At 49.5% G+C, this 18779-nt stretch overlaps 1 protein-coding gene across 3 annotated transcripts in view; it reads right to left on the bottom strand.

Moving 5' to 3' along the window:
- Positions 1 to 8014, bottom strand: part of CCDC149 (coiled-coil domain containing 149) — a 96416-nt gene extending 88402 nt beyond the window's left edge. Inside the window, exon 1 of one of the 3 annotated variants that reach the window (XM_043572863.1) lies at positions 7861 to 8014. In XM_043572863.1, coding sequence (XP_043428798.1) covers positions 7861 to 7908 — 48 coding nt within the window. In that variant the 5' untranslated portion in view covers positions 7909 to 8014. Of the gene's footprint in view, positions 1 to 7478; positions 7631 to 7860 lie in introns of those variants that run through there. The other 2 variants (XM_043572862.1, XM_043572865.1) reach the window with 2 other exon arrangements.
- Between the last annotated feature and the right edge of the window lie 10765 nt (positions 8015 to 18779).

The following is an 18779-nucleotide window of genomic DNA, read 5'->3' as shown; positions in this document are numbered from 1 at the left end:
CCAACGTTTATTTATTTTTGGGACAGAGAGAGACAGAGCATGAACGGGGGAGGGGCAGAGAGAGAGGGAGACACAGAATCGGAAACAGGCTCCAGGCTCTGAGCCATCAGCCCAGAGCCTGACGCGGGGCTCGAACTCATGGGCCGCGAGATCGTGACCTGGCTGAAGTCGGACGCTTAACCGACTGCGCCACCCAGGCGCCCCCATCTCTCCCCTTTAAAAAAATTAGATTTCGGGGTACCCAGGTGGTTCAGTCAGTTACACGTCCAACTTCAGCTTGGGTCATGATCTTGCGGTTCATGAGTTCAAGCCCTGCGTCTGACTCTGTGCTGACAGCTCAGAGCCCAGAGCCTGCTTCGGAGTCTGTGTCTCCCTCTCTCTCTCTCTGTCTCTCTCTCTCAAAAATAAATATTAAAAAAGATCTTGAAAAAATTCGATTTCTTGAGGCACAACTCACACAGAGAAAGGTTCATCTTTTTTGGGTGTACCGCTCTATGAATTTCACTACACTTGTACAATCACATAGCCGTCACCACGGCTGAGGCACAGAATACGTCCATCACTCCACAAAGTTCCCTTGTGCCCTCCTGCCGTCAATCTGCTCACCCTGTTCCCAAGCTCTGGCAACCACTGATCTGTTTCCTGTCCTTGTAGCTGCGCCTCCCCAGAAATTTCGTATTAATGGAATCTTACAGTAGGTACGCTTGGCTCGAGCCTCTGGTTTCCATCACTTGCCAATTTTTTTTTCTTTTTTTAGTATAGTTGGCACACAATGTTACGCTAGCTTCAGGTGTACCAAATGTTTTGGAGGCTCATTCATGTTTCTGCACGGATCAGTAACCTGTCCCCTCGTTAACACTGAGCAGGATTTCATTACATGGACGCACGACAGTTATCCGCTCGTCAGTTCACGGACACTGGGGCTGTTTCCATTCTCAGTGATTATATAAAAAAAAAAGGGCTATAAACATTCACATACAGGCTTTGGTGTTGACGTGCATCCTCACTTCTCTTGGGTAAACACCCAGGGGCAGGGCGGCTGGGCTGTTCGGGTAAGCGTATGTTTGACTGTATGAGAAATTGCACAACTTTCAAAAGTGGCCGTAACCACTTTCTATTCCTCCAGCAACGCATGGGGCTTCCAGTGCTCTGCATCCTTGGCGGCATTCGGTTTATCCATTTTTTATCTGTTTGTTTTTCCCTCCTGACAGGTTGTGTTGTGGAACCTTATTGCGATCTCAATGTACATTTCTCTAATGACTGACACTGTTTAGTATATATTCATGTGCTTATTTTCCATCCAAATCTCTTTTTTTTAATTTTTTAAAGTTTATTTTATTTATTTTGAAAGAGACAGAGATAGTGGGGGGGGGGGGCAGAGAGAAAGGGAGAGGGAGAGAATCCCAAGCAGGCTCTGAGCCCGATGTGGGGCTCGAACTCACGAAACCATGAGATCATGATCTGAGCTGAAACCAACAGTTGGATGCTTAACCGACTGAGCCACCCAGGTGCCCCACCATCCAAGTCTCTTGAGTGTAGAATCTATTTAACTCTTTTGCCATTTTCTTTTTTTTTTTAAAGTTTATTTGTTTACTTTGAGAGAGAGAATCCCACACTGCCAGCGTGGAGCCCGATGCGAGGCTCAAACTAATGAACCATGAACTTGACTTGAGCCAAAATCTAGACTCTGATGCTTAACTGACTGAGCCACCCAGGCACCCCTCTTTTGCCATTTTAAAAATTAGGCTGCTTGTTTTTTTATTATTCAGTTGTGAGAGTCCTTTATATATTCTAGATATGAGACTTCTGTTCTGCACAAATTTTCTCCCAGTCTGTGGCTTATCTTTTCATTTTCCTAAAGGAGTTTTTCAAAGAGCAGAAGTTTTAAGTTTTGATAAAATACAATTTATTCTTTTTTCCTTTTGTGGTTATGTTTTTCATGTCCTATGTACCCTTCTTACTCTTGAACCTCCCAAACTGTGAAAAACCATCTCAGTGGTGATAAGAGAACCTTCCCAAGTACAAGCTGGGCACAGATAAGGTTCCATTCCCTAGGCTCCCTAGCCTCCATGGCTAGGTGTGGCCACGTGACTATGCTCAGACTAATGGGATGTGAGAAGAAGTCATCCCTAATTTTAAAAAGCCCCTCACCCTGGACTCCCCCTGCCCTTTTTTTCCCCCCATTCTCATGGGTTGGGACAAAAACATGGCAACAACCAGCTTCATACATACAGTTGGGGACCACCCCCTCAGACACACTGGAGTAAGAAGGTGTAAAAAAAAATCTGAGTTCTTAGATGACTCACGGAGCAGGGCCTCCCAGACTGGACCACCACACACTGTAACATGAAAGAGACCAACATATCCACCTTATTTAAAACAACATATTTTGAGGGTAGGTATCTTTGTTAAAGCAGCTTAAACTTAACCCAAAAAATTCACCCTTCTTTCTGGGGAAGTAGACAATAACCTCAAGGGTCTTGGACCCACCCGGTGTCATGTGGTGTATGTATGCAGACAACTGCACAATAGTTTCCAAAAGTTTCCATCAGCTCAGGAGTGATTTGGGGGCAGCGGAATATGAATCCCTTGCCTTTCCCCTGGGCAAGAGAGCAGGGTCCCCCTTGCTCAGCAAGGTCCTCTGAGCAAGGCTCAGAGCCGCGAAGGAACAAATGATCAACTTGTTCTTCGTTCACCCAAAGTAGCGCGGGTGGGGTACAAGCCATTGCTGAGAGGGGGACAAGGAGAGACACAACCGTGACCTATGACTAGATACTCGATGAAACATGAGGAGATTGTAACTATATGAAAGTAGCCCAGACGGGATGCGTAACCCCTACCCCGTCACCCCTGCCAGCGGCTGAGAACCACTTAAGCCCCCTACAACTTAAATACAGGCTGGGGGAAAGGGAGACACAGGACTCCGACCCAAAGTACATTTCCATCCCTGGGAATGTGTAATCAGAATTCACATGCTGTAGCAAAATATAGACGTCTTCATTTCATGAATGCCCAAGTTTCTGTCCTGAGGTTCATGCTCATTGTACTAACGTTCACTAAGCACCACCTGCCAGGCAGAGGGCCAAGGACTAACAAGCCCCTCACACACCTACGGGGTATGTACTCATTACCCATCTGAAGATTAGGAAAACGAGGCTCAGAGAAGCTGCACAGTGCAGGGACTTTTCCAGTCCATTCTGCTTCGGGCAAATAGCCCCTGCTGCCTGCCCGCTCTCAGGCCACGTGGCCTTCCTGGGCAGGGCCCACAACCAGATTACCACACTCCTGAGCCACTGTCTTCCAGGCCAGGTGAGTGATCTAAGTGGGTTCAAATGGAGGGACGCCTGCGGTTTTATGGGACGTACTACATAAGAGTTGCTGTCTTCCTCTCGGAACTTGAAAAGGACGGGAGGCTGAGACTCAAGACAAACAGCAAGGAGACTCACGGATAGAGAGAAAGTGCCCATTTAAGTGTGGGATCCAGCTGGGGCCCAAACCACTCCTCTCTTGGAATTACTAGACAGGTCAGCTATATTGGTTTGTTGCAGCTGCTGTCACAAACTGCCATAAACTGGGCAGCTTGAAACAACAGAAATTAATTCTCTTCTACTCCTGGGGGTTCAAAGTCCAAAATTAACGTGTCAGCAGGGCCATGCTCCCTAATAAGGCTCCAGGGGAGGACTGTTCCTTGCCTCTTCCTAGCTTCTGGTAGTTTCCAGTAATCTCTGGAACTCCTTAGCTGCATAACTCCTGGTCTCTGCCTCTGTCATCACATGGCCTTCTTTCCTCTGTGACTTCACCCAGTGTCTTCTCCCTGTGCATCCCTACATCCAAATTTTCCTCTCCTTGTAAGGACACTAGTCATTGGATTAAGAACCCACTCTAATGACTTTGCCTTAACTTGATTACATCTTCAAAGATCCTATTTCCAAACAAGGTTGCGTTCACAGCTTTGGGAGGTTAGGATTTGAACATATGTTTTTGGGAAGCACAATTCAACCCACAACATCAGCCGATAAATTCCCTGAGCTGAACCGCTTTGGGTTAGGTTTTTGATCATTTGCACCCAGAGAGAAGTAGAGCCAAGATTCACCCGCAGAGCTCAGTCAACAACGCAGACCCAAAGGCACACCATTAACCATAGGGCCTATTCAATCTCTGTCTTTCCAATGTCAGTGGCTCTATTCTGGGTAGAGGTGCAGGGTTACACAACACACTCAAAGAATACGACGCTGACTGCTATCTAATTAATTAACCAAAAGTCAAATGGTGAAAATAGTGAAACTGAACTAGGCATGGGTTATCATAAGGCAGCGGGCCAAGAGGTGGCCAGCATTTTTATTTTAGAAATAAAAAATTACTGACCGTCTGCATGGCTGCATTTCAAGATCTCTCCCTGAGAGAGAGAGAGATCTTTTGGAAGATCACTTCAGGTGGTGCTAGGAAGAACATTTCCCCCTCCCCAGACATTCAATTTCTAAAAGAGAACATCAGCCAGGCTTCTTTCACATGCATGGCCGTGTTTACTTTGGGGCCTACGAGTGGGCTGCAACTTCAGCTAGTTATACTAAAAATATGAAAATAAAACTGATCTCTGTAGGATCATTTTAAGTGAAGACGGCTTGGTAGAGGCGAGCCGCGGAAGCAGACCGATGGAAAGGCAGCACAGGGCTCTGGGCAGGAAGGGCAATGGAGTGCGTGTCCAGGGCGGGAGGCAGAAACCAGGTCCTCTGCAGAAATCGACGTGAGCCGTCAAAAGGCCCACTCAGCTCAGGTCAGATGTCTGGTGACTGTCTTCCCCAGTTCTTCTGGCTGGATTCCAAAATCACTTTGAAACACCACCAGCCACTGACCACTCTCTCCCTTGGATCCTATTGGCTACGTAGCAGGCATCTCCACGCCAGGCCCAGTCCGCACCCGACCAGCTAAACTTGAGTGGGGCAGGGGAATCCCCTGGGTAGCTCAGTGTCTGAGAAGAGCAGATGTTAGGCTATACCCCTGGGCATTTTCATGCCATCGGTGTATCAGTTTCTTGTGGCTGCCATAACCAGTTACCGCAAACTGGGTGGCTTAAAACACAGAAATGTATTCTCTCACAGCTGTGGAGACCAGATGTCCACAGTCAAGAGGTGTCAGAAGAACTGATTCCTTCTGGAGGCTCTAAGGGAGAATCTGTTCCATGCCTCTTCCAGCTTCTGGTGGCAGCTGGCAAACCTTGACATTCCAGGACTTTCGATGTGCAACTCTGATCTCGATCTCCATCTTCATATGGCCTCCCTCTCTGTGCCTTCCCATTGTCTTCTCCCTTGTATCTCTGTGTCTGAAATCTATCTTTACTTTCTTTTGTAAGGACACCAGTCATTAGATTCAGGGCTCACCCTAAATCCAGGATGATTTCATCTCACAGTCTTTAACGTAATTACATCTGCAAAGACCCGATCTCAAAATAAGGTCCCATTCACAGCTACTGGGGGGTTAAGACTTAGATGGATCCACGGTGAAGAGGGGGAAATGCACAACGGATCCGGGGAGAGACCTTAAAACTTGCACTTTTCCCCAAAACGCAGAGTGACTCTGCGTTCTTTGTTCCCCAAATGACTGGGGTGCAGGTGATCTGTAGATCGTACTCTGAGGGACACTGATTTAGTCACTGGGGACTCAAAGGTGAATAAAACATGGTCCTCTCTCTTGGAGAACCTGCTGTCTAGCTGAAGATACACAGAGATGAACCAATGATTAATATACAAAGTATGGCCTAATGATTCCAAGCTCTGGAGTCAGATCAGGGTTCAAATTCTGCCCGCTCCAGCTGTAAGGCTCTGGCAAGCTCCTTAACCTATCTGAGCCACAGTGTCCTTACTTGCAAAATGAGAAATAATTCCTACTTTATAACGTTATGAGAATGAGGCTATGTAAAATACTTAACACTGATGAAGGACTCAAGAAACAGCCATGAGGTATTAGGAGAGGGGCAAGCATAGCTCCTTGCTGTGTGCCTTCCACGCCCTAGAGCCTTAACTGAGTGTTTGTGGAAGGCACGAATGCACTACCCTGAAGAAATCCAGCTGGGATAGGCAAGGCAACTCCTAAAAGGCACATGTCAGGATCTTGATTTATTCTATAAGCATTTTTTGAGCACCCGCTGTGTATGGAGCTCGGTGTGTAGGCCCCTGGATCAAAGCCAAGTAAAACACACATCCCGGTGGGGAGACCACCAGGCCGCAGTAGCGTGGTCAGCGCAAGGCAGAAGGAAGGCCACCTCGGGGAGGCATATTCGGATGCAATGAAGCACTTCCTTCCTCTGGTTTTCCACCCTTTAGCATTCTCTTCATGTTTATCGCGTAACTCTCCCGAACTGTAGCATAGGTTCCAGAAATTCTTTGAGAGCAGAAGGGGTTGTCTGCCTTCTTTGCCGCTGAATCCCAAGCACCTAGCGAGGTACCTGGCTGCTAATAGACCTTCGATACATATTTGTTGGAGTAGAGAACATTCTGCTGCCATTTCAGAGCCTAACCCTGGACTCTTATGAAGACGCACCCCCAGCCTCCTTGACTACTGGGTATGATTCTTGATTCTTGAAAGTTCCCTGGAGGATCTGTCCCTTGACATACAGCCAGAGAGTTAGAGGAGACGGGAGGGCGCAGGCCGCAAAACAATGCGTCCAAACGCTGTCTAGTTAGGAGTTTTCAGCTACTAGACCAAGAGTAAACAAACTAAACCAGGAAGAACTTAAGACATCTTATCCCTCTTCAGAAATACAACGCTTTGCACACACCAGACGTTAAGTACTGTTATCCGCCTGACCTGGAGGCCCTGGAAATGATTACAGGAGAAAGTATAAGGGTTTCCCTTCTAACATCCCACAGGGGAAGGAAGAGAGCAAATCACTACACCCTGCATTATGTGCACAGGAGTAAAGTCAAAGAGACCCCAAGTTGGCTTTGGGCAAAGGGATGGTTCTCCGGACGGAGAGAATGGAAAACTGGGGGGAGGGGGGTGCTCAGCAAGGCTAGGTAGCACCGGGAACTGCCATCACATATGGCGGTAAGTCAGGACGAGCGACCTACCTGTGACAGGGAGACATCAGCCCTCACTGTCACCTGCAGAAGCCGGACAGCCCCTCCCAAGCCAAAAAACTCAGGCTGGGCTGAAGAGGCAATAGCTCAGGAGACTAAAAGCCAACCCCGGGGTGGTTGTGACAAAGGGGTTTGGGGGGAAGAGGGCTGCTGTTTTCTGCTTGCACGAATCGACTGCCTTCCGCACCTGTCGTTCGCTCCTTTGATAAATGGCTCTCCACCTTACCCAGAGTAGGCCCGCAAGACACACGTGTTGACAGAAGTAAGTGACTGAATGAAGGCTACGGAGGACCCCGAACTCCCCCCACCCAAACCTCCACCGCAGGTAATTCCACCTGGCCCGGGGGGGGGGGGGGGGGAACCCCAGGTCCCGGATCTCCCCGCCCCACTCCCCGGCACCACCTTTCCGCTTCAGCGCGGGCCGTCCAATCGCTGGGCTCCACAACGGTGGTGACCGGGAAGGCAGGTGGGGCTTGGCTCCTCTCCTGCCGGGTCCCCCGCGCTCCGCTCTCCAATCCAGGGCCGAGCCCCGCGGGAGGGGGAAGGCCCCTCCCCTGAAGCCGGCACCAGATGGCGTGGAAGCGGCGCCCGGCCGGCCCGGGAGGCGCGCGAGGAGCGGCGCACCTGGCGGGGGCGGGGAGCAGCGCGTCCCCCGCCCCCCCGCGCGTCCCCGCCGCGCTCGGCCATCCAGGGGGGCGCGGGCCGGGGGAGGGGGACGTGCTGCGGGCGCGGGGCGGGGACGCGCGGCCCGGCCCTTCCCGCCTGGCCGGCGCCTCGGCCTCACCTCGCTCACCAGCCCCTGCCAGTCGCTCTCGGTCCGGTCGCCGTTCATGGCCTCCTCCTGCGGGCGCGGGCCGGCCTCGTGGACGCCGCCCGCCTCCGCCTCCGCCTCCGCCTCCGCCTCCTCCCGCCGCGCCGCCGCCGCCGCCGCCACCCGCGCCCCGCGCGGCCCCGAGAGGGCCGGGCGCCTCCGAGCCGCCGCGCCGCCGCCTGCGGCCGCCCGCGCTGTTGACTCAACGTCCGCCTCCGCGGGAGGAAGGGGAGGAGGAGCCGCGGCCTCCCGGCCCGCAGCCAGGGCCCCGCCGGCCCCGGCCCGCCCCGCGCCGCCGGGCCTCCTGACCCCCCCACCCCCCACCTCCGCGCCGGGACTCCTGACCCCTGCCCCGGCTCCCGACCCCTGACCTCCACGCCGGGACCCCTGACCCCTGCGCCGGCCCCGGCCCCCGACCCTCGACCCTCGTGCGGGGCCTCGAAGGGAAGGGACGGACGGCAGCGGGTGGTCTCAACCTGCAGGTGACTCCTGTGTCCTGGATGCCTGCTCTCCCTGGGCCGGAGGCGGGCTCAACAGACACCTGCGTGTCCCCTGCAAGAACCAACCCCCCCGCCCCCCAACTGTTTAACCAGCCCCTGACCCACTTCCAGAAAGTAAGCATCACCGGGACAGGGTGGTGGCCTTGTTCTCTAATGAATGTTAGGTGTAGGGCCTGGCACATAGTAGGTGCTCTACAAATATGTGTTGGTCACATGAATGAGCGAACCTCCTGTTATTATATATTTAACATTGTTTTTAAAGCTTCCAATGTTTACTTATATTTATTTCTCAAATTATCAGCTGTCATAAATAGGAAGCAAACGAAAATATTGAAAATAAAACAATATTGAATTCTAAATAGGACTAAAAGCTCTGAGCACGATGCTGCACATGTGTCAGGAGAGGTGTTTTAAGACCTACTGGCATCATGGGGCGCCTGGGTGGCTCTGTCACTTAAGCCTCAGACTCAGTTTTTGGCTCAGGTCATGATCTCTCACAGTTGGTGGGTTCGAGCCCCACGAGGGGCTCTGCGCTGACAGTGCAGAGCCTGCTTGGGATTCTCTCTTTCTCCCTCTCTCTCTGTCTGCAGTCACTTTCTCTCGTTCTCTCTCAAAACAAATAAGCTTAAAAAAAACCCAAAAAAACCCTACTGGCATCAAACGAGACTTTCCCCTGAAAGGAAGGACCGAAGAGAGTTACAGAGGGCAGGAAATCTTCAACATATGAATCATTATTATTTAAGATGGTTTTCCGAGGTCTCCTGAACTCCTCTCACTGACCACCACCAATGGTGAGCTTTCCAGTCGCGGAAGCACGACCTGTGCAAATGATCAGGTAGGTTGAGAAGCAGTTGTGAACCTATCGCACAGTTGTGGAAGCCTGACTGCCAACGTTGCTTTATGATTTCTAGCCCCCTGTGGATCCTGGATCAACCCTGTGAGATGGCTGTCTTCTTCATTTATCAGATGTGGCTACCGAGATCTGAAACGTGGAGAAACAGAGACTCAACTAGGACTTCTGGCTCCCAGAGGGCCTCTTCAGCATCTTGGAAGCCTGAAAAAGAAGTACCACACCTGGGAGATGGAAATACTGCGTTTTATTGTCGGCCTTGTTTTGTTGGCACGGTACATTGTTCAGAAAACGGCATTAATAATTCCCTGCCGGTGTCCCAGCCACTGTCTATAACTCTGACTCCAGGCTCAGTTACGTGACCTGCTTTAGCTACTGCAGTGTTTCCAACTGTGCACACAAAGAAGCTCGTGAAGAAGCGCTTGTGTACTGGGGCTCCTTGCTTAAGCTCTTGGGAACCTGTGATCACTACCGTGGAAACGAGCCCGGAAGAGCTTGCTGGATGATGGACTCACGACCGACAACCGGCCAGCTGCCACAGCTGTGAGTGAAGCCAGTGACCCCCAGGTGCCACAGATGAGAGGTTCACGCAGGAGCCCAGCTGAAACCAGCGGACGAACTACCCAGCTGAGCCTTGCCCGATTTGCTGACCCACAGACCACATGGTGAAACACATGGCTGTTGTGTGTGAAGCCACTAGGGTTTGGGGTGGTTTGCCACCCATGCATCAGCAGATAACTGATGTGGATGGTGATACTCCTGACGAGGAGCCTGGATGGTCTGAACTCTCCCTGGTGGCCCCGTAGAAGGCAACAGCCTCTGGCATCATGACCTGTTGGGCCTTCATCTAGAAAAGATTCTGCAACAGATTCTGGCAGGCCAGGGGCTATGACAAGGAGCCAGTCTGCCAGGTCGCACATTTATCCAGTGCCTTTTATGTACAAATACCGTACACATCCTGGGAATGTTCAACGACATCGTAGACCATGGGCCCTGTCCTGGAGGGTTTGCAAGCCTTACCATCAAGGCTTTGCAAGCGGATGTTCTAGGGAACAAGAAGAGAAAATAGAGGCCCCACTCTCTTTTTAATCCAAAGGGATAGAAAGAAGGTTCATCCCTGAGCTGAATGTCTAGGGTTAGCTCGGTGCCAGACACTTGTTCCTAACAGCCTTGATCAATGCCTTACGCTACGAATCAAGGCACCGTCTGCCAATATATTGCCCTCTGGCAAACCATCTGGGTTTCATCCGACCTGTCGATGAAACGAACTGTAGGAAGAGCAGGCAGAACGTGGTCCATCTGCCTTCCGCTGCTTCCTGGTCTGTGCATTCAGGTAGGAAAGCAGCCCTTCCTTTCCAGTTACCATGTATAGCTGAGGTTCACGGTACCCCTGCTGCTTTGGAGACTCAGCTGGTATTTCAGGCGGCGGGATAATCAGTGAGCAGTTGGGAGCCCAGGGATCTTCACAGGAGAGACCAGGTACCTTTAAGACAAGTCTCCTTGTGACTCTGTTTCCCCTGTGTGCTTTCCTTCCCTGCAGAAAGTCAGCCAGTTATTGAGGTATTGAGGTATTGGGGAGGAAAATCAAAGAGTGGCAAGCCTCTACCGTCCCCAGTGCGTGGAGAAACTTCCGACCCGGTTGAAATGGCATCCACAGTTGCCTGGCTTTTCCTTAGAGGTTTTATGCCCCAAGTGCCAGCTCGAACCTGCTTAGCTTGTGAGATGTGATGAAATCACCAACCAAGGCAATGTAGCTGCAAGCGATTCTTTTTTATCTCTTTTCATTTATGTAGCCTGACATTGAGTAATAATAATAATTAAATGCAGTTTAAGCTGTTAGGCACCTATTCCAGAAGGCCTCTAGATACCTCATCAACAGCAGCCCAGGCTGACAAAAACAAAGCTAATTATATTGTGGTTAACTTTTTTCAAAGAAAAAAATAAGACCGCTCACCAACGATCCTCATATCTGATAAAAAGCGGTACATCAAATGTTCCGCCCCACAGTCCATTTGCACGGGACCAATTTAAAACCAGGTGCCCTTGTCTTAAATTTGCCACCCTGGCACTAAAGTAATGAAATGATGGCTTTAGCCTCTATTTCCACACCCACCCCTAGCGCTCTGAAGTCTCCAGGGTCTCAATTTTTCCATATTTATTCATAGCCCCAGGGCCAGTTGTATTTATTTATTTATATGTACGTGGAGTGTTAGAAGAGCATGCTTTGGATGCTTTTGAGTGATGCTTCTCACTTTCAAAAGTTTGAGAGGGATTTAGATGTGGCAATCCAGAATAGCTTCATCTGAGAACCGGAGCCAGCAGATTCTGATGCAAACAAAACAAAAAAAAATCTCTGGAGAGACCTGGAAAGAAAGGACGACTGGAACTTATTGTTAGAAACCTAGCCTCTTGTCACAGCATCTCTACTGACTCGCAAGATGACTTTGGCCAAGTCCCAACAGCCCCAGACACATGGGAAGGCCCTAAAGCTTTTGATCCCACTTCTCCAGACAGTATTTCCAATTCAAATTCTGGCTGCCCAAGCAAAAATGTCAGTGTTCTCATTAAAGGAAACTTAGCAGCAAATCTCCAGTTGAGATTTTTGGCTCAGCTATTCTCTGAACTACACAACTGGGGCAACATTCACGACCACTCCTTTCCCCCAGTGACTCTTCTCTGGCCTGAGTTAGGAAACCCAGTCTGATGAGCCTGGGAAGAAAATGATTCAGAACGATAGTGATTTACAGTGACGCATTTGACATATACATATACATATACATACATATATATATATATATATATGCATTATATATTTATATCATTTTTAAAAATTAACTCCATATGAGCCAGGGTCCCCGATTCTCACCTTTGTCAAAGGAGGGCCGTTTGGACAGATCCTGCCAGGAGTCCCCCTGGCCTGGTTGCTAAGTGCATTCCTTTGTTCTTGATTTTCGTGGGAGAGGACAGAGGTCTGCAGGTCCTGGTGTCTACAGCAGTCAGGCCTCCTACGGAGTCTTGAGACCTGAGGTCCCCTGGGCCACTGGCCTCAATTCTATAAAAGATAAGCCTCCTCTCTTCCCCCTACCTGGGGATGCTTTGCAAAGCCCCTCATCCATCATTTCCCTACCAGGGCCGGGAGCCAGACAACAGACAGACCTGGACTCTGTCCGGGGGTTCCTGACTCAGAGCATCCTCTGTCTGTTAGCCTCCTGAGCTCCTGGGCCCTCTCTCTGCCACCACTAAGCCCTGCTCGCCCAGCAGCAAACAATCAGATGCTCCTGCTCCCCTCCCCCTTCCAGCCCCGCTGGCTGCCAATCAGCCGGGCAGCAGGGGGTGGAAGGAAGTTCCACTCCCCGCTGAACCACCGCTGAGGTGCTCAAATGACTGAGTGGGGCTGATGATGGCCTGGCAGGCCGGGACCCCGCAATTGCCATCCTGGAGGGACGCGGGGCGCGGGCGTGATTGGCTGGGGCGCTGCGGGGCAGGGGGTGGGGATGAGCCGAGGCAGAGGGGCAGCTTCTGCGAGGGAGGAGTTCTGAGAAGGGGGACTGAGAAGTCGGTCCAGGGAAGGGGCCAAGGAGGGCTGGAGGAGGAAAGGGAGGAAAGGAGGGACAAAGGGAGATGCAGGGCCCAGTGGGGCTCCTGATGGGAGGCCAGAAAATCAGGAAGGTGGGGGAGAGAAGGGCGGAAAACCGTGGGGCAGGGCTGAGTTGGGAGAAAAACGCCCCGGGCTGGTGGGGGAAGTGGTGTGAGAGGTGGCCCAAGGAAGGAGTTAAATAGAAAAGATACAGGGAGAGGCACTCTGCTCTCAGATTATTCAAATTTGTTTTACTTATTGATAATGTAGTTCATTTCTTCTGCGTGGGGGGATATGATTCAGCACAAATTTGATGTAAATTTATGGAAATATAAATGCAGAGAGGCTGCGGGCCTGAGCCACGGGCGGGTTGGCTGCGTGGCCCTCAGCACACTGGAGGTTAGCGCTCTCCGGACTTGGGGATCTGAAAATAGAAACGTCTGATTTGGGGGCCACTGGCCTCTCCTGCAGGCCAAGACAGGCACTGACCTTGTCGCTCTGCAAGGCTTATTAAAAAAAAAGAAAGAAAGAAAAAAAAAAAGTCTGATGATGGTCTAAAATAGGATCACCTACATTGTCCTCGGGTCCGATTTTTCTCTTAGGGTTCGGGGAGGGGGGGACAGTTTTTACCCAGTAGAGATGGGCAGGCTTATTTCAATGAAAAGGGACACCAAAGGAAGAGAACTAACATTATCTAGGACCTACTGTGTGTACAGAATTCACTAGTGAAGTGACAACAATGTTGTTTTTCCTTCCCCACTCTGGAAAAGTAATGGGACTTGGGAGAGGGGGGGAAAAACCCACAAAGGAAACAATTTGACAGGGTGAAAAGGTGGCCTTCCCTATAAATGGCCGGAGCTAGTAAAATATTTATTGCCCATTAGGCTGTCCTTCAGAACCCTGGATGTTGATTTTTACCTTTTCCCTTCATACGGGGTCATGACATTTATCTAATGATGTGCCTTCTCCCAGTTGGTAGCAGCCTCTCCAGCCTGGCCATGACCGTGACCGCAAAGAGAACCCTTCCCAGTGTGAGAATAGCTTCTCTGAGCCCGGCCTTCCTCTGCAACTTGCAGCGGCAGTGAGACAAGGAGATTCAAGACCCCAAGATACAAGGCCAACCAAAGGGTTTTACTGCCGTTTCATTCCCGTCAGAGACAGATAGTACCAGCCCTTCTTCCTGCTTTCCACCAAAGCTGTGATTCTTTTCAGAGTCCAAACGGTTGAGCTGCTGCACCTCCCTGGTCTGGGGGCACAAAGAGGTGTTTGCCTGCAGTCCCACAGCCATGGTGTGTGGGTGTACTTGAGCAAATGTTTCCAAGAATGGCAGCGATCTGCTCACTTTTATTACATCCGCGGGGCAGAAGCTGTCAGCCCTTGGTGACACTGATTATAATGCTTTGACCTCATTCAGTCACCAAAGGGCAGATTTCTCTTTGTTCTCTAGCAGAAACACAACTTGGCAAGGAGACGCGATTTCTAAAGCGAGACTGTCAACAAGGGTATTTATGAGCTTACCATGTCCCTGCTATTCCATTGAGTAGCTTACCTTTGGGGGAAAAGGCACACGCATGCACACATGTGACACGACAGTTGCCATTTATTAACCTGTTTGTTCCCATGAGACAGGAAAAGCAATCTTAAGGTAGTATAAGAGATCTGAGGAGGGTCTCCTAACAGCCAGGTTAAGACCCTGTCTTCTGTCCTCAAGGCTCTTAGTCTAGTGGCCAAGTCCCCCAAGCAGCTGAACACTGCAGAACCATGGAGGAATGTTCCAGAATCGTCCTTCACGGCTATGTTATGTCACATAGTCACCCTTTTCAGGAATCGGGAATGAATCGTGAAAACTAGATCCATTTGGTACACTTAAAAATGGTTAATACAGCAAATTTTATGTTCTATATATTCTACCATAATAAAAAAAAAAAGTGGAAAAAAAAAAGACTAAAAACACACAAAAAAGAAAAACTAGGTCCATTTGGAAAGCTGTGAGAGGGCAGGATCAAAGACTACAAAAATACAGAAAACATGAGTGGGTGAGTTGACTCACCAAATCCCAGATCATTTTGAAAAAGATAAAGCGATGACTCCTTTTCAAGGTGAAGGAAGTAGTAATTGGACAAAAGCAGGAGAACGGAAGCAGTGAGTGTGGGAGCTGGAACACTTTCACCATTCTGTGAACTGGTGTCCTCATCTATACAATGAGCAGATTGAGCCAGATGACCTTGAGGGTCTATAGTTCTATGAGATGAAGCAGAATTTTACATTTGGGTGGAACTCTGTCCAAAAGGTTAGTGAAGGTGCTGTTAAGCATCATTCCAGAAAGATCACAGCACCATAGGGTGTTAGAGATATGAGGAATCTCAGAGATCTGGACCCTTTATTTTACAGGGGAAGAAATAGAGACCCAAAGTGATAAAGCACCTTGTCCAAGGTAACAGAGCTTGTTAGGGACAGAGCTGTGCCCGCAGCCCAGCTTCCGGTTCCAATGCTCCGACTTCTTCACAATGCTTTGAAGTCGAGGATATTTGAAGTTCATGAAGACTGAAATTCTGGTCATCTATTGCCTTGCAACAAAACACCCCAAACCCAGTGGTTCCAACATTGATTTATTATTGTCTCCTGGGGTTTTGTGGGTTGACTGGGCTCATCTGGGTCGTTCTCATGTGGAGCCTCCTGTGTGGAGGTCAGATGGAGGCTGGGACTGTGGTTCCCTGAAGGCTCAACGGGATTGGACGTCCAAGACAGCTCATTAACATGGCCGGCAGTCGATGTTGGCAGTCAGTGCTGCCTGTCAGCCGAGAACTCAGCTGAAGCTGGCAAGTTGAACACCTACTCCTGTCTCTCCATGTTGGGCTTTTCATTACATGGAAGCCAGGTTCCCAGAAGGAGCTTCTCAAGAGCAGGTGCTTCAAGGAAGAACTATGTCTTAGTTCATCTAGGAGGCTATAATGGAATACCATAAACTGAGTAGCTTAAAAACCACAGACATTTGTTTCTCACACTTCTGGAAGCTGGGAAGTCCAAGGCCATGGTGCAGACAGATTCAGTGTCTGGAGAGGGCCACCTCTTAGATGACCATCTTTTCACTGTTATCTTAATGCCATGGGGCATTGGGTCTCTGGGGTCTCTTGTATAAGAACATTAATCCCAGTCATTAGGGCTGAGTGTTCATGGTCTAATCACCTCCCAAATGGCCCCACCTCCTAATACCATCACCTTGAGGTGACTTTTGAGGAGGCAGAAGCATCCAGACCATAGCAAAGTGGAAACTGCTGGTCCTCTAAAGGCCAGTCCTGGAACTGGCAGAGAATCACTTCCCCCACAACCTTTTGGTCAAAGGAGTCACAAATCAGCCCAGTTTCAAGAGAGGAGAGTCATAGACCTCACCTCTAGATAAAGACGGGATGGAGCCATCCATGTGCCTAATGGGACAGAAGGATTCCAAAGAATTCCATCGTCTTTGGAAACAAACTACCACAGGAGCAATTCTGATTTTTATCACAAACGATCCCTTGATGCCCTCTTTGAAACAACAATACTGGGCACCTATCAACCAAGCTTGACGTTTTTCTTTTTACCTTAATGGAAATGAAATCAATTGAGTTCAGGCACCTCAGTATACATTTTTTGTTTTGTTTTGTTTAGATTCTATCAGTTCAGGAATCCCCTAAGCCAAACCATGGCATAGGAGAGTCTCTAAGGAAATACTCTCACGATGAAGTATGAGTACATCTTGTGCGGAAAGGGCAGTGGAACCTACGAAGACCGGTACTAAAACATTGAAAGACTCCATTTCCCTTCATTATGAAGATCAGGGAAGTAGCAAAGAATAAAATAAAATTCCTTGAGAGGCACCTGGGTGGCTCAGTGAGTTCAGCATCCATCTCTTTGTTTCGGCTCAGCATCCACCTCTTTGAACCATGATCCCACGGTTTGCGAGTTCAAGCCCCGCATCAGGCTTGACTGTGCTGACTGTGTGAAGCCAGCTTGGGATCCTCTCCCTCTCCCTCTTTGCCCCTCCCCTGCTCATGCTCTCTTCCACTCTCTCAAAATAAGTTAACAAACATGTTTTAAACCCTTTAGAAAAATAAAAATAAATTCCTTGAGGACAGGGACTGGACCACATTCATCTCTGTATTTCTAGTGCCCAGAACAGAACACAGCACGTGGTAGGTGCTAAGTAAATGTTCCTTGAGTTCTACTTGAATGCCATCCTTCTCAATAATAATGTAAACTAGCATTTATTGAGCATTTGCCATATGCCAGGCACTTTGCTGAGCACTTGATGTGTGTCACTTCGCCTAACGTTCACAAAACCATGTAATATCTGTAATTATCCTCGACCTGATATGCAGCAGGTAAAAGCCAGGGAGGTTCCTGAAATTGTAAAATACTTCCATGCAGGTGGGTAAATAACAGATGCCTTGTGTCCCTGGGATGAACCTCATACCTTACACTTCTCCCTCACCTGATAGCCCAGCCCAGCAGGGACCCAGGTGGGCACTCCCAGGGAGCTGTTATCGTGTTCTGAGAGCCCTGTGTGGTTCCCCACAGTGGCTCGATCCCCGTGGGTTTTCCTGGCCAGAGTTGACCATGGGTAGACAGAGCCCGGGTGGCGCTAAGTGCTTGGTGCCCATCTAGCTGTCCAAGGCTGTAATGAGTCTTCAAGAGTGAATGCATCCGCAGTGGCTCTCCCGTGGCTGCCTGTGTGAGTGGTAGCCTCTGTATTGTACCTTCTGGGTTGTTGGATGTTTTGACTATCATTCCCGATTATGTACATTTGAAAGAAGAGGAAGCTGAGAATTTTAAAGAGTTTTTAAATGATTGACCAAGGCCATATAGCTAGTAAGGGTGGATGCAGGACCTTCTCTGAGCTCCGCGCACTCTGCTATGGAGCTTTGCTGCTACATTAGCCAGGGATGCTGTAACCAAGGACCACAGAACGGGTGGTCTTAACGACAGAAATTTACTGCCTCACAGTTGCAGAGGCTGGAGGTATGAAGTCAAAATTGACCGTGAAGGATCTGTTCCAGACTTCTCTCTGGGGCTTGCAGGTGACCAGCTTCTCTCTGTGTCTCCTTCTGCACGTATCTGTCACTACGTCCAAGTTTCTCCCTTCAACAGGACACCAGTCATATTGGATTAGGGAGCCACCCTGCTCCAGAATGACCTCATTTTAACTAATTACTTCTGCAATGACCCTATTTCCAAATAAGGTCCCATTCTGAGATACTGACGGTTAGGACTCCCACATATGCTTTGGGGGGCGGGGTGCAGTTCAGCTCATAACAACTATTTTTGTTGTTGTTGAGACTTCCCCCATGTCTTCCCCCATGTTCTTCCCTCATGTAGAACAAAGTTAATTAGGTGTCTACATAAATTATCTGGAGAAAGTTCATGATGTATATAGGTCTACCAGCTCTCCCATTAATGCTTAACCAGCCCCGAGGCTTTCCCCCCTCACTTCAGTCAGAAGCGGGTTGAATTGGTGCCACTTGGCAACGTTTGCCCTTGCTCAGTGCCACCTGTATCTTTCCATTGTGCCAATCCATTTTAGCATCTAGTTGAAAGATCTGAGAAGAAATGGGTTTTTTTACTGATTTTTATTATTTTTTGTGCGACTTCAGCGTCCTTAAGTTCACTGCTGGTTCTGTCGCCACTACGTGGCACGTGAAGTCAACTCTTGTCCTTCAACAGTTGTGTGAACTCTACAGCTCAGGAGATTCCGGAACCGCTGTTCACGGATGATGAATTCCTTCTCAGTCTCAAGGAGATACTGCCAGGGCCTTTCCCAGGAAGTGTGGTGGGAAGCATTGCCTTTGAACTTTTCTCTCACTGAGAGCTTCAGCCATATTCTGTGTATACGAGATGGTTGTCCAGTGTTCTTGCACACCCCTTCGAAATAGACAGTAACCTTGGTCTCAGATGCGGCGTCCTCGGACTTGGAAACTCATTGGACCAA

The sequence above is a fragment of the Prionailurus bengalensis genome, chromosome B1, assembly GCF_016509475.1.
Source record: "Prionailurus bengalensis isolate Pbe53 chromosome B1, Fcat_Pben_1.1_paternal_pri, whole genome shotgun sequence".
NCBI lineage: Eukaryota > Metazoa > Chordata > Mammalia > Carnivora > Felidae > Prionailurus > Prionailurus bengalensis.
Note: the sequence above shows the minus strand (reverse complement) of the source record. Positions and strands in the feature narration are given on the sequence as shown.